We start from the raw sequence: 13569 nt of genomic DNA, 5'->3' as shown, positions 1-13569 counted from the left end.
CTTGTCTGAGCAAGCCGAGCAAGCTTGTTACTAGTTTGACAGATTTATAAATTTGTATATTTTCTTTCCTACTATGTCTTAAATTTTTATAACACATTTTATCAATTATGGCTAAAACAAAATAATATTTATATGACTAATTACTGAGAAATACTCTTAATTCAATTGTAATTAAGTAAATCAACTACTATAAATTAAATTTATAGCTAAATTCATACATACAAATATATCAAAATAAATTCATACAAACATATTCATAGAATAAATTTATGCATACCAAATAAAAAAAATTCATACAAATTAACTTAATTGCTTATAATTAATTTACACATATTCCATACAAAATTACCAATCAACTTAAATACAGTCCAAAGTGCAATTGCCATAATGTTAATATCCCCAATCTGAAGTGAACGGATCCGATTAAACTATGTATATTAAATAGCTCGTTAATGACCGAGCTAGCTTGTGCCGAGCCAGGCGAAACTCAAACTCATTAATTCTGGCTCGAGTATGTAGCGAGTGAGCTAATTTTAACTCGATTCACTAACGAACGAGCTGTTACCGATTGAGTCACGGGCGAATACCAAGCGAGCCACGAGCTTTTTTGCGAGTCCTACATGTACATGACGTCTTTCAAATCTTTAATGTTTTTTTAATCATCTATTAGATATTTCTAAACTCAAGATAACTTCTATCTGGGAAGCGTCTAATTGTCCACCGACTTTTGTCCACTATTTGTCTACAGATTTGACTTACGCGAATACTATAAAACTACTTTTACATGCTGTATAATTATACAATATATTACATAAAATATATTAGTTAATCACAAATATCCAACAAATATTTGTAGTGGTTCCATGATAGTTAGAAACAGTTGGCAACTTCACAACAGGACAAAAAAAATGTACTTTCAAACTGTACTTTCCGAAATTGCAGTTATAGGAAGTTATTGACAGTTAGTGTTAGTTATTAGCAGTTATTTTGAGAAAAAAAAACATGATAAAAATGCAAAATTAAATTTTTCGATTAATTTTTTTATTTTTTTTCTCGATTTAATGAACACACAAATAAATCATCAAAATAATGAATATTGTAAAATTGATCACTTTAACTATAAAATTACAGACATGCAAAATTCACAGATGAAAACAATAAAATATAATGTTGAAAAGTATCAATTTTCAATACTGTAAAAATATCAAGTTAAATTATAAAAACAAAACGTAAAAACTATAAATTTCCAAAAATGTAAAATTAGAAGATAAAATTTAAAAAATATCAATTTTTAATATTGTAAAATTGTCAACTTAAACTGTGAAAACAAAGCGTACAGATCTAGCGCTTTACCATTCACCAAATTAGCCTCTCATTCTTATTTTTAAAAGGAACTCTGGGATAGAGATTGATTAAGCGAGGACTCTGAGGTAGAGATTGAATCAATTGAAGTAATCTCTTGCTCTATTATTGATAATTAAGTCGATCAATATCAGAAGCCGTGTCACAAAGCGAGGCGGAGCTGCTCCCACGAGGCCCGCTAGGTGCCTCTTGTAGCGACGGAGGCGATCAGGAGGAAGGTGTGGTGGTGTCGCCTTTGTTGTAGCAAGAGGAGTTTGAGCTCGGATCTGACAAAAAAAGTTTCATTTTGGTGAAGGGAGAAGATGGATATCATTTTTTTTTTTCGTTTTAGTATTCGTGAAGAGAGATATCAAAAAGTTTGAGAGGTGAGAGAGAACGTGGAAATTTTAAATACAGTAGTTTGGAAGCGGACAATTAAAGACAGTTGAAGTGGATAAGGTTATGGACAAACCGTGGATAAATGTCTGTGAACCATAACATTTTCTCTTATTTTAATAATCAAGTTAATAACAGAGAGGCTTACTTCTGTTATGGATCATTCACAAACTGCTTTTATATATATAGGATGGATTAATCTCTAATCAGTAATAACATTGTATACATGAGGTGCTACATCAAATTAGAATTCACAAAATTAAAGGTATTTTATTTAAATTAAGTTTTGAAAAATCATTTGATCGTGTTAATTAATTAGGATTTTTTATAGGGAGGTCTTGTTAGGTATAGGATTTGATAATAAATTTGTTCGTTGGATTTGGGATATTTTTAATGGTAGTAGAGCTTGCATTAATCTAAATGGGGATCTAGGTGATATCTAATTAGCTGTACGTAAAAGGAGATTTAAGGCAGGGAAATTCTCTATTCCCCTTCTTGTTTGATCTGGTGACCAATGGCCTCAATAAGATTTAAGAAAAAAAATGGAATGGATACTGTACATTAAGGGTTTAGGTAAACTTTATGTTTTAGAAAGTGTACTCTATCTGCACTTTGTGAAGAATACACTCTTGTTCTTAAAAACTCATGGTGTTCCAGGGTTTCTTTCTCTTTTGAGTAAGAAATAGGAGTCAAGCTCCTATTTTATTAACCGCAATTGGTTACAATCATTTAAAGGGTTTTGAGAAGGAACCCTAGTGCGGATTTACAGATGGATGAAAAAAACAAAAATAAAGAAAACAAACAAGAAAAAAGAAAAAAGAGTAAAGAAAGCGAAAAATAACAAAGTACAACAAATGAAAAGGTTAATTTATTCTTGCATATAATTCTTCAATCTTCAATCTTCATTCTTCATTATTCAGAAAGTGCCACTGAGATCTAACTTCTTCAACTAAATCGTTGACTGTTTTATATTGCTCTCTAAACAATCGAGCACACCGTTCTCTCCAAAGGATGAATTGCGAAATGAGAATCAATGCTCTGCCTTCTTTCGGTATTGACCTGTTTACCAATTTTGCTATGATATCATTTCCAGAAGTCAAGAAGCCGCGGTGATTTGGCAACAACCTGGTCTCCACCAATTGATAAACTTCCCTTGAAACCATGCACTCGTTAAAGATGTGAGTTGTTGTTTCAATATTCGCACGACACAAGTAACATATACTCACCAAACTAAAACCTCTTTTGTTTAGATTTTCAGTCGTCAAGATCCTATTTAATAGAACCAACCATCCAAAGATTCTGAAACGTGGTGGGGCTTTGAGCTTCCAAATTAGTGGAAGAACCGATTTGATCCTAGGACCATTTTTCAGTGCAAGTTCCAGGGTTTCTTTCTCAGAAACCCAACCACTGTAACTGATAATGGTTAATGAAAAGAAGGGCTAGATCCTCCCAAAAGAAAAAAAAAATGATGATGTTTCTATGGTTGAAGCCTTAAAATGGATACTGCTAAGATTTGAGAATTTTCAGGTCTAAAAATTAGTTTTGTAAATTGTGTTATTATTCCTTAAAATGATGATGTTTCTATTGGTGCTATATGGATATAGCGCTATTTTTTTGTTCGTTCCGCTATGACGCGATAAACACTATTAAAACCTTTGGAAAAAATTAATAAAAAGCTGCATGGTTGGAAAATCTAACTTCTTTCTATAGGAGGTAGGGTCACCTAATTACTTAATTACATGCTTTCACTCATATAATTGTACTGACTAGGATTGTATACGATGCTCAAGAAAGTTAGATAGAGAATTGATAAACTTAGAGAAAAAAAAATTGTGGTTTGGTAGTGCCTCAATAAAAAAGAAATATGCTCTAGTTTCATGGTCCACAACATGCAAAAGTAGATAATTGTTTATGTGTTGTTGACTTAGATTTTATGAATCTCTCTTTTGGTAAAATGGTGGTGTAGATTCAATAATTAATAATGCTGTTTCAGTTTGGAATAAGTTAATTTCATCTTATAAATCTCTTTTCAGTACTTCTAAATTAGCTGCTTTTTGGGAAGATATATATATTCTTGGAATTGAAGATGTGCTGGCAATGGCATCAATAAAAAGGTGGGTAATGGTTATTCCACTTATTTTCGGCCTGACAGATGATGTGGCCCATGAGCACTCAAAACTCAAAAGTATCTATCCTGATTTATTTCTTATTGTTGATAATCTTAATATTTTAGTTGCCAAGATCTTAATTTTCAAATGATAATACACCACATAACTTTTAATAGACAACTAACAGGGATACGTAGATCTGAAGGGATACATTAATTTATTAAATCAATTTCAATTCTTTTCTTTGGACTTCTCCAAACATGATATGATCTCCTCGATCGATATGGACAATTAATGATAATTTTACAGTACACTCATTGTATACTTGGTTGCACTTTTCGAAGAGATGCAGGTGCACTTAGGTGCAAAGGTAATTTCATTTGCTTCTTTTTGATGTAAAATAGTAGAGGCGAACTTTCTTTTTTAACTTTCTCTGATGATGCCTTGTGATGTTGAGGATCTTCCCTTTCAGGTTTTAAACATGAACATGAGAACAAGACCTGGAGGAATTAAAGTGAGACCTGACGAATTTATTTTGCATTAGTTTGTGCTTAAAAAAAGAATGTACATGCTTAGAATCTGCTATTGTTTTGGTTGTTTGTTTGTGCAATTGATTACTTATCTGATCTAAACTATTTGTTTTAGCTTAGCTTTAGATAGTTTTTAGTACTGGATGGTTGGTATCAGTATTTGTAATGGACTATTTTTAGTTTCAATGAAAAGTTGAAAACTGTTGGACTTGTTTCACTTTCCTCAAAAAAAAAAAAAAAAAAAAAAATCTGAGAAATGCACACAATGATACATTACCAAAAAGATTCTCTGCAACCTTTCCCTTAGTAGTTAGTAGTTCTTATTAATGTTATTCCCACCAAAAGGGCAATATTACCTTAAACAACTTTAATTTCTTAGAAAGCATACTGTATCTTGTATATCATTAACATGTACTCATCAGTCAGCATCACCCGCGAAAGATTTGTGAGATCAGCAATGAAATCAAAACAAGCATCTTTCAGTTGCTTACAGTATCGCTGCTCTGCGATAGTTAATATAGAAATAACATTGTCAAAGGTGATGTCAGATGTTAATTTGTCTATGCAATATGTCCTCAGGCCATCTATTTGGTACCGATCTGCTGCGACAAACAATGCAGTGTGAGAAGTTTCGACACCAACCCAATTTGGTATAGAATCAGTATAAATGAAATGAAGGAGAGCCTGAAAAGTTGCAGCTTTCATATCTGTTATAGTTACGCATTTTAACTGTGCTTCTGCCATTGCGCCAAAGAACTCTGCCTCGAAAACAGGTGATCGTGCCGCAAGGATCAGCTTGTGAGCCGGGAGTTTTTCCCGTTCAACTTTGAAAGTTACATCCGCCGTTTCTTTCTTCTTCATTAGTTTGCCTATATGTTCTGGCAAATTGGATAAGCCCCTTCTCTGCACTTGCTTGCTTGATTTGCCTGTTACGACAATACTGATGGAGGCAACGATGGTTAAACTGTCGTCTTGTATATAGTTCTTCTCAAGATCAACTATTTTTATGAACCGCTGGTGACCGTGCAAAGGAGTTTTTGAAGAAAAAAAACTTGTCATAGATTTTGAATCTTCTAATGACAATTCACCGTCTTTATCCAGTACACCTAACTCGTATTTTACTGCAACAGAATTGAAGGATTCGTGAACAAGGTGTACATACAGAGACATATAGTTACCCTTGTTAGTGTAATAGGTTCCCCGAGGATAACAAAGAACAGTGCGCGCAGTCGTAGCCCCCGATAGAAAATATAGGAGAAGTGATACAGTTGCCAATGCTAAACTCTTTTGCTTGGGAGTAGCAGATTCTGAGATTGTATGATGCTTTTTGGACGGCCATGGAATCAGATACCATCTTCAGTCCGATCGATTATTGTTTTCTATTTAGGGAAATATTGTATGAAGTAAAGTGAATCAATAGGTTGAAAATATTTAGTATATATAACATCAGGGTGCAATTCTGAGGCATTAAATTTTACAGGATGGATGAAAATATTGAATCATTGTTGATGAATTTATAATTAATTAACTACCGTGCACGAAGAGGTGCGTTGGAAACTTCAGTGAGCAATAAATCAAATTTACAAAAATTATTAAATGCAATTTATCTCTTTTATAACTATTCGCATTGCCTACGTGGATCAACTTGGCTATTTCAGTACAGTTTATGAAGGCAAGAAACTAACTAATATTTGATTCAAATTATAATTTAATGCATGTATTGCTAACATTTTATTTATATAAACGATGAGAAAATTATAAAGATACATCGATCGTCAACAAAATGTTTGATCGAAGCTGGAATGGAATTTTAAAATAAAGCTAGAGCTGATCGACGTAATTTTTTTTTTCCAAACTAACCCTTAATGTGTAAGGTTTCAAGAGTTTCAGGATGTAGTTGCAGTTTTAAAAAAATTTAGCTTAGAGGAGGATTCAAATATATGCCTCTATTTTTTATGTCTCCATTATGTTTCTATTTTAAAAAAAAAATTAATAACATAAATTTTAAAATATATATGTCAAAATAAAATCATTAGATATGATTTATATTAAAGAGGAGTTTACTGTTTTTATTAGAGGAGAGTTGAGGTCAGGGGACGGGCGGATCTACTCTTATTTAGTGGATCAATTGATTCTTATTTATTTTTAAAATTTTATATATTCATACATAATTTTTTACATAATTTAGAGTAAAATAATATTATGAGTAATATAAATTTGATTCTATGTTTATATATATAAAACATTTATTTTCCCTTTATTTAGTTGACTCTTATGGTGTGTTTGAAAACCTTGCTTCGTCCCTATTATATTATCAACGTTAGATTTTAACTTATAGAATTATGATTCGGTTAAAACTTTAAGAGTTTTATTTAATTTTTTAATGTCAAACCAAAAAAATTAATAGTTAAAGGGTCAAAAATAAAAATAAAAATATATATCAACGTAGTCTTGAATCAATTTTGGCCGAACCAAACAATATGCATATATAGTTATATACTATAAAAGTTTATTTTAATATAATTATGATTCAGTAAAATGACTTAAATATATATTCAGCTAATCTAAATATTTTTTACTTGAATATTGACTTGCAACTACTGATGACGGCCATTTTTATTAATATCCCTAAAACAAATCAAAATTTTAAAAATAACCCTGCTCACAATTTTTTTTAAAAAATGCCCTGACCGCCTGGGCCCAGGGCGGCCCAAAATACCCAGTGAGGCGCCAGGCCCTGGGGCGCCCCATAAGGCAAGTGAGGCGCCAGCCCCCAGGGCGTCCCATGGTGTTTTTTTTTTATATAGATCTTAGTATTTTGATTTGAAGAATTTTGTGAAAAAAAACGGATTAATCTAGACCGCACATCTTAATGGGTAATTTGACTAATCTGGACCGTCGGTTAAAGGATTTTCATGCAATTGACTTCTCTGAAAATAATGCAGCCCATGTTCAACCTAAATACCAGGAATTTAAAATTCATAAAATCCAAATACATTACTAAATAATACAGTACCGTCGAGTCCATAGAATAAGGTAACATAAAATTCATACAGCAACAACCAGTTCAAATACTACAACAACATACAATTGGGGTCTAAGCCTTACGAGATGAGGAGCTTGCTCCCTTTTTTTCCTCAGCCCGACGGACGCACGCAGGACACTCCCACGTAGTGAGACGAGCGTCATTCAGCAGATCTGCATGCGGGTCCATGCAATTGGGATGAACAGCTTTGCCACATTTATAACAGAAGAACATATCCACCATATCTCCCTTCAGCTCACATAAGCAGTACTGTCCCCATCCAGGTGGAGGGACCCTGTCCACCCAGCCTTCCATCAGCATTTTTCTAATTAATGGATCAAGAGTGCTCAGAAATTCTTCATTATTTTTGGGTGAAAACAATCTTTCCAAATTCCTCATCGCGTAGGCTTCAGCCGTCCAAAAATTATTAATGAGTGCTTTTTTTTGCTTCGCGTTCGGTTTCAGTTCTTCCTCTATTTTTCCAACTTTGGGTGCCATTATAACTAGGGTTTCAAGTGACATCAATTGATTAGGAAGGCTAATTATGTGCGTAATTAAATACTAACTGTACAGTAATCAACCACTAATTAGAAAATAATTAGAAAATATTTTAAAAATAATTAAAAGAAATATTTAAAAAATAATTACAAAAAATATTTACAAAATAATTAAAAAAATATTTAAATTACCTGTAGCTGTAGTCGCCCAGAAAATCGCCCGAAATCGCCTTGAGCGCTTTCTCCCTTCTCTCTGCCTTTGAGGTGGGAGGTAGACTGATGTTGGAGTGAGAAGAGAGAGAGAAAAAACGAATAAATAGGCATCCCTAGTGGACCGCCCGTGGCCCAGGAGGTCAGGACCCTAGCAAACCGCCCCTGTCACAGGCGGTCTGTTGGGAGTGTGGGTCGCAAATAGTGAAGAAATTGTAATTACTTGAATATAATTTCTTAGTTTGAATGTAATTACTTGAAGTATACTGTTAAGCTTTTAATTATATTGTTGAACTTTAATTGTATTGTTGAACTTTAATTGTATTGTTAAACTGTGTTATAATAAAGAAATGTAAAGTGCAAACAACATAATACCAACATGAACATAAAATAAAAAAACGTAATGTCAACATAATACAGCAGTCCCATAGTCAAAATACTACAGTCAGAAATATATCACAATAAACAAAAACTTTACAATCATCATCTTCGTCTCCTTCTGGATAGAGACAACCTAGGAGCCGTTACGCCCTTGCCATGCCTGTGCGGCTGCACGCGCCTCTACGGACTCACATCTCGTAATGCATCCTCTCCCAAATCCTCCTCATCGTCTCCCATATCCTCATCCTCATCCTCGTCCCCCGTATACATGTGCTGCGTACCTGTCCTGGCTGCCCATGGATCAAATCCAGCAGCTGACTCTGCATTGGCGGGCTGTGTACGCAGCTCCCATGGATCTTGCTCCCAGCTTGCAGGATACGTGGAAGGAGGCGGTGCGCCAAATAATGCAGAGACAAAGCCATATGCAGTCTGAGATGAACTCCCACCAGCCTCAAAGTCATGCTCCATCTCCACTCCATATCGTGGTTTGTGGGAGCCATACGCCTCTGCATCTGTATCTGCCGGGTCCAGCTCATTTATGCTAAATATGGGATCGGCATTCCAACGAGGTGCTCCATCCTAGATTAAAATAATGTTAGTTTTGCTACATACAAAGAACTCTGCAACAAATAATGGTATGACTGGCCGGTTTATGGGCAGATGTGATCACGACCAATGCTGAAGCAGAAGAAGTGGTCCAAAAAGCTGTTTATTCTTGACCTGAAAATTTAACTTAAAATTAAAACTGGGTGCTTCTTATCCAACCTTCAATAACAACGTATATTAATACAGACTTACCAGACAAGCATGACAGAGGCCTCTGTATAAGTGGGTGAGGACAGCTCCACCCCAGTTCCATCTCGATTCTTTCTCCAGGTCCCTCAGTAGGGAGAGATACATCATCGGAACCGCGTCACCGCTGGAATCCTCGAACATGACAGCACCGCACAAATCCAGCACATATGCTCTAGTATACCTGCAATATAAAATAATCAATGTAAATAATTGAGACTGTTGAGCAACTACTAAGTTAATTTAAAGAGTGTAATAGTACCTCCTGACCGCCTCAATGTCATCAGTATCAACATCTATCTGATTCTGGAAGAAGTGAGACCGGAGTGCCTTTAGAGAAATGCAGTACCCGGAATAACGAAACTCCTCCTCCTCCCCCTTCTTCTTCTTATATTTCTTCTACAGAGTCTTCGGATCACACCCTAACAACTCCGGTATCATCCTCTGCAGCTCTGGATGGTCTGAGATGCCACCTATGGGGTCGCCATCGATACGTAAACCCCATAAGGCGCTCACATCACCAAGGGTGACTGTCATCTCCCCGATCGGGAGATGAAATGTATCTCTCCGCTAGACCGTGCATCAGAGACACATCGATCTAACTCTGCGGCATGGTGGCAAGCTGGTACAACCCGAGGTTGAAGATGTATCGCTGCATTTCTCTATGTGGAACGAATGGAATCTCAGACCTGCGGTGCCTCACCGTAAGCATGACATCATCCTGTATTTATTATCAATTTGTCGTACTTAAATCGTGCCATTTTTGTAGTAACTCAACAGAATGTCATTTTTTTTAAGTATAAAAATCACGTACCTCAAGAGATGCCAATGAGACGCGGTGCTTAACATGATGGGTCCATAGAAGAGGACTAAATGTGTCAGGATCATGCACACCATATGGAAAATCGGCCTGAGACGACGGATCCGCTCCAGTAGGATCCTCAAAACCCCTGCCAGTCGTATCATCATACGACGACGAGCCCTCTCCAGTCGGATCCACCGAGGACGTGCCAGCTCCACTCGGATCCACAACATCTGCACCCTCTGTAGGCTCAGCTCGTACTCCCCACCGTCTAACTCTAGGCATACTACATTTGCCAAAAAATATTAATCAAAACATACAATTTATATAAATTTTTTTTAATAAGAATTGCATGTATATAATCCCAAAATAATTGTATGTAAATAAATTGCATGTATATGATGTTCATGCATATACAATTAATTTTGTTGCATGCATATGCATTTGCATGTATATACAATTAATTTACACTTTGCATGTAAGTAAATTGCATGCATATGCATTTTTTTTTTTTACAAAAATTAATTTTGTTGAAAATAAATAAACTTTAAAAAAAATGCATTTACAATTCTGGGTTTATTTTTTGGGTGTATATGCAATTTATTTATAAAATTAATTTTGCATGTACATGCATTTTTTTTTGTAAACAAATAAACTTTACAAAAAACAAAATTAATTTTAAAATATTTGCAGACCTAAATTTTAAAATTAAAAAAAATGAGATATACATGCAATTTACTTACAATAAAAAAAAAATATATATATATATATATCATTTTTAAACAAATATTGATATACATCAAAATAATTAGTTTTACTTCAAATCTTTTATATTCATATATACATGTTTTTTATGAACTATCACAAAAATAATTTTCAAAAAATAAATATGCATATTTTTAAATCATAAACCCAACAACTAAATTCTTAAACAGTTCAACCATTTGAACCATAAATTCTAACCCTAAATTGAACCGTAAACCCTAAATTTTTAAGTAATTCACAATTTACAAACATAAACCCTAAATTTAATTATAAACCCTAAATTTTAAAAAAATTCACAATTCACAACTATAAACCATATGACATTCAAGCAATTTTACCATAAATCATAATCCTAAATTCAAGCAATTGAACCAATTCAACCAATTCAAGCAATCAAGCAATTCAACCATCTAATTCAAGCATCTAATCGAACCAATTCGACCAATTCAAGCATCCAATAGAACCAATTTGAGCATCCAATCGAACCAATTCGACCAAACGAACCAATTCGACCAACCGAACCAATTCATGTCATTGCCACAATTCAAGCATCCAATCGAACCAATTCGATCAATTCAATCAATTCAACTAATTACTCACGGTTAATCCTAAACATTGAATCGAACCAAACCGAATCACATTACACCATTTAATCACATTAACCCAAACCCTAAATCCTAATCGAATCAAAAAAAGAGAACTCACTTGTTCGATCGAGAGAGAAGCGAATCGAGGCGCGAGGCAGTGACGAGCATGGTGCGAGGCAGCGAGGGGTCGGCCGGCAGGGCTTCCTTCTTCTCTTTTCCTCTTTTTTTTCGGGTTTTTTCACGTGGAATGAAGGCAGAGAGGAGGGGGAAGAAGGGAGCTCACGGGTTAAAAACCTGGGCAGTGGGGCGCCAGTCCCTGTGGCGCCTCACTTGTGGTATGGTGTGGCGCCTCACTTGTGGTATGGGCCGACGTGGCGCCTCACAGGGTATTTTGGGCCGCCCTAGGCCCAGGCGGTCAGGGCATTTTAAAAAAAAAATTGGGACCAGGGGCATTTTTAAAATTTTGATTTTTTTAGGGATATTAATAAAAATGGCCGCTATAACAAGTGGGAATAATCATAATCTTACATAAGCACCTAGTATCAGATAGAGTTGAGTCAGGCAGTCTGAATTGGATGCCAAACATGATTATTGTGATTATGATAGATAAAGACTTAAGAGCATATATATAACAAACGGAACCATACAATACCCAATCAGCTGTTGAATATGTACTATTTGTCCCAGTTGCATCCAGAAAGAAAAGGGATCGCTGTCATGTCAATCCATCTTAGTTAATGCATCCTACAGTTGTAGAACAGATGAAAGAACTGTTTATCGATTTGGCTTCAGGCTGCAATCGTTCCTGTCACTGTTTAAATCGACACCTGTTATAAACAAATTACTATTACAGCTATTTGTTGAAGTCAAGACAAATATTGGGCCCGGCCCATATTGTTTTCACGGAAAACATTTCTCAACGGAAATTAAAAGCAAACGGAGAGAGACAGATAGCTAAGTCAAAAGGCTGAATAGAAGTGTTTTTTCTTCTTGCTCTTTTTAAGATTTTCTCTCTTGTAATAATTTACCGTATACATTTGATAATCTCGTAGATTAGCGTATGAGATTGTAAGAAAGTGTGAGAGAGAATGTTATTAGAGTTGAATCTGAAGATTTTGGGATCTGGGGCGAAAGAAAATTTGGGACTATTTATATATACAATTTTTTTATGAGATCGGTTAATACATTTCCATAAGTATGGTTTGGGTCGATTATTTCAACTTTTAAAATGCAAAAATAACTTATAAGCATATGGTGTTGAAGTACTTATGGAAGCGATTAGGGGTGTTCAGTGGTTAGGTTCGGTTCAACCGAAACAAACTAGGCAAACCAAAGTTATAATTTGGTTTCAAAAATAAAACCGAACCGAACCGATTTAGCATTGAAACCAAACCAAGCCGAACTATAGTTTTATTTCGGTTTCTTTGATTCAAACCGAAATATATATATTTTTATTTATTTAAAGCAATTAATTTATAATAAATCGAAGTATATTAAGAAATAAACTGGGGTATTAAGAAATAAAAATAAAACAAAGTATTTAAAGCAATTGATTAAGAAATAAACCGGAACAATTTGGACCAAATTCATAATATATAAAAATTCAGTCGGTTTGGTTATTTCGGTTTTGAAAATTTTCAAACCGAATCAAACCGAAGTTATAATTCGGTTTTGAAAAGCAAACCGAACTGAACCATTAAATAGAGAAAAAACGAACTACTTAGTCCAAACTAATTCAGTTTGGTTCAAAATCGACTAAACCAAACTCAATGAACACCCCTAGAAGCAATTAGTCGGTATGATTTTTTTTTATTGATATACCAATTACCTATTTATAGAAAAATTTGAACCTTTATATATACAAAATTTGAGCTGTAATATTTTATTTATTTTTAATATATACAAATTATTTTTTATGTATATACAAACTATTTTTTTTAGGCCCCTTGAATTTTAGGGTCTGGGGCGGTCGCCCTGGCTACACAACACCAGGGTCGGCCATGAGTGTTATTGACTTGACTATCTCTTTGTATTTGTAAAGTCTTTTTGATATAGTGAAGTTGTATCGTGTGCTTTTTTAATTTTTTTTCAAAAGAATTTTCACTTAAAATCTTGTATCTCTCTTTTATTTTCTT

The 13569-nt window shown here is 34.5% G+C and overlaps 1 protein-coding gene across 1 annotated transcript; it reads right to left on the bottom strand.

Moving 5' to 3' along the window:
- Window positions 1–4750: 4750 nt before the first annotated feature.
- LOC144562984 (BTB/POZ and MATH domain-containing protein 2-like) lies at window positions 4751–5545 on the bottom strand. Its single transcript, XM_078312356.1, has one exon. The coding sequence runs from the start codon at window positions 5543–5545 to the stop codon at window positions 4751–4753; it is 795 nt and encodes a 264-aa protein (XP_078168482.1).
- Between the last annotated feature and the right edge of the window lie 8024 nt (window positions 5546–13569).

Source organism: Carex rostrata, chromosome 12, assembly GCF_964058835.1.
Source record: "Carex rostrata chromosome 12, lpCarRost1.2, whole genome shotgun sequence".
Taxonomy (NCBI): domain Eukaryota; kingdom Viridiplantae; phylum Streptophyta; class Magnoliopsida; order Poales; family Cyperaceae; genus Carex; species Carex rostrata.
The sequence above is the reverse complement of the archived record's forward strand: the minus strand, read 5'-3'. Positions and strand labels throughout refer to the sequence as shown.

Bases quoted from the DNA above. Each gene is read 5' to 3' on its own strand.
- LOC144562984 (XM_078312356.1), bottom strand. From the start codon at position 5,545: ATGTCTCTGTATGTACACCTTGTTCACGAATCCTTCAATTCTGTTGCA.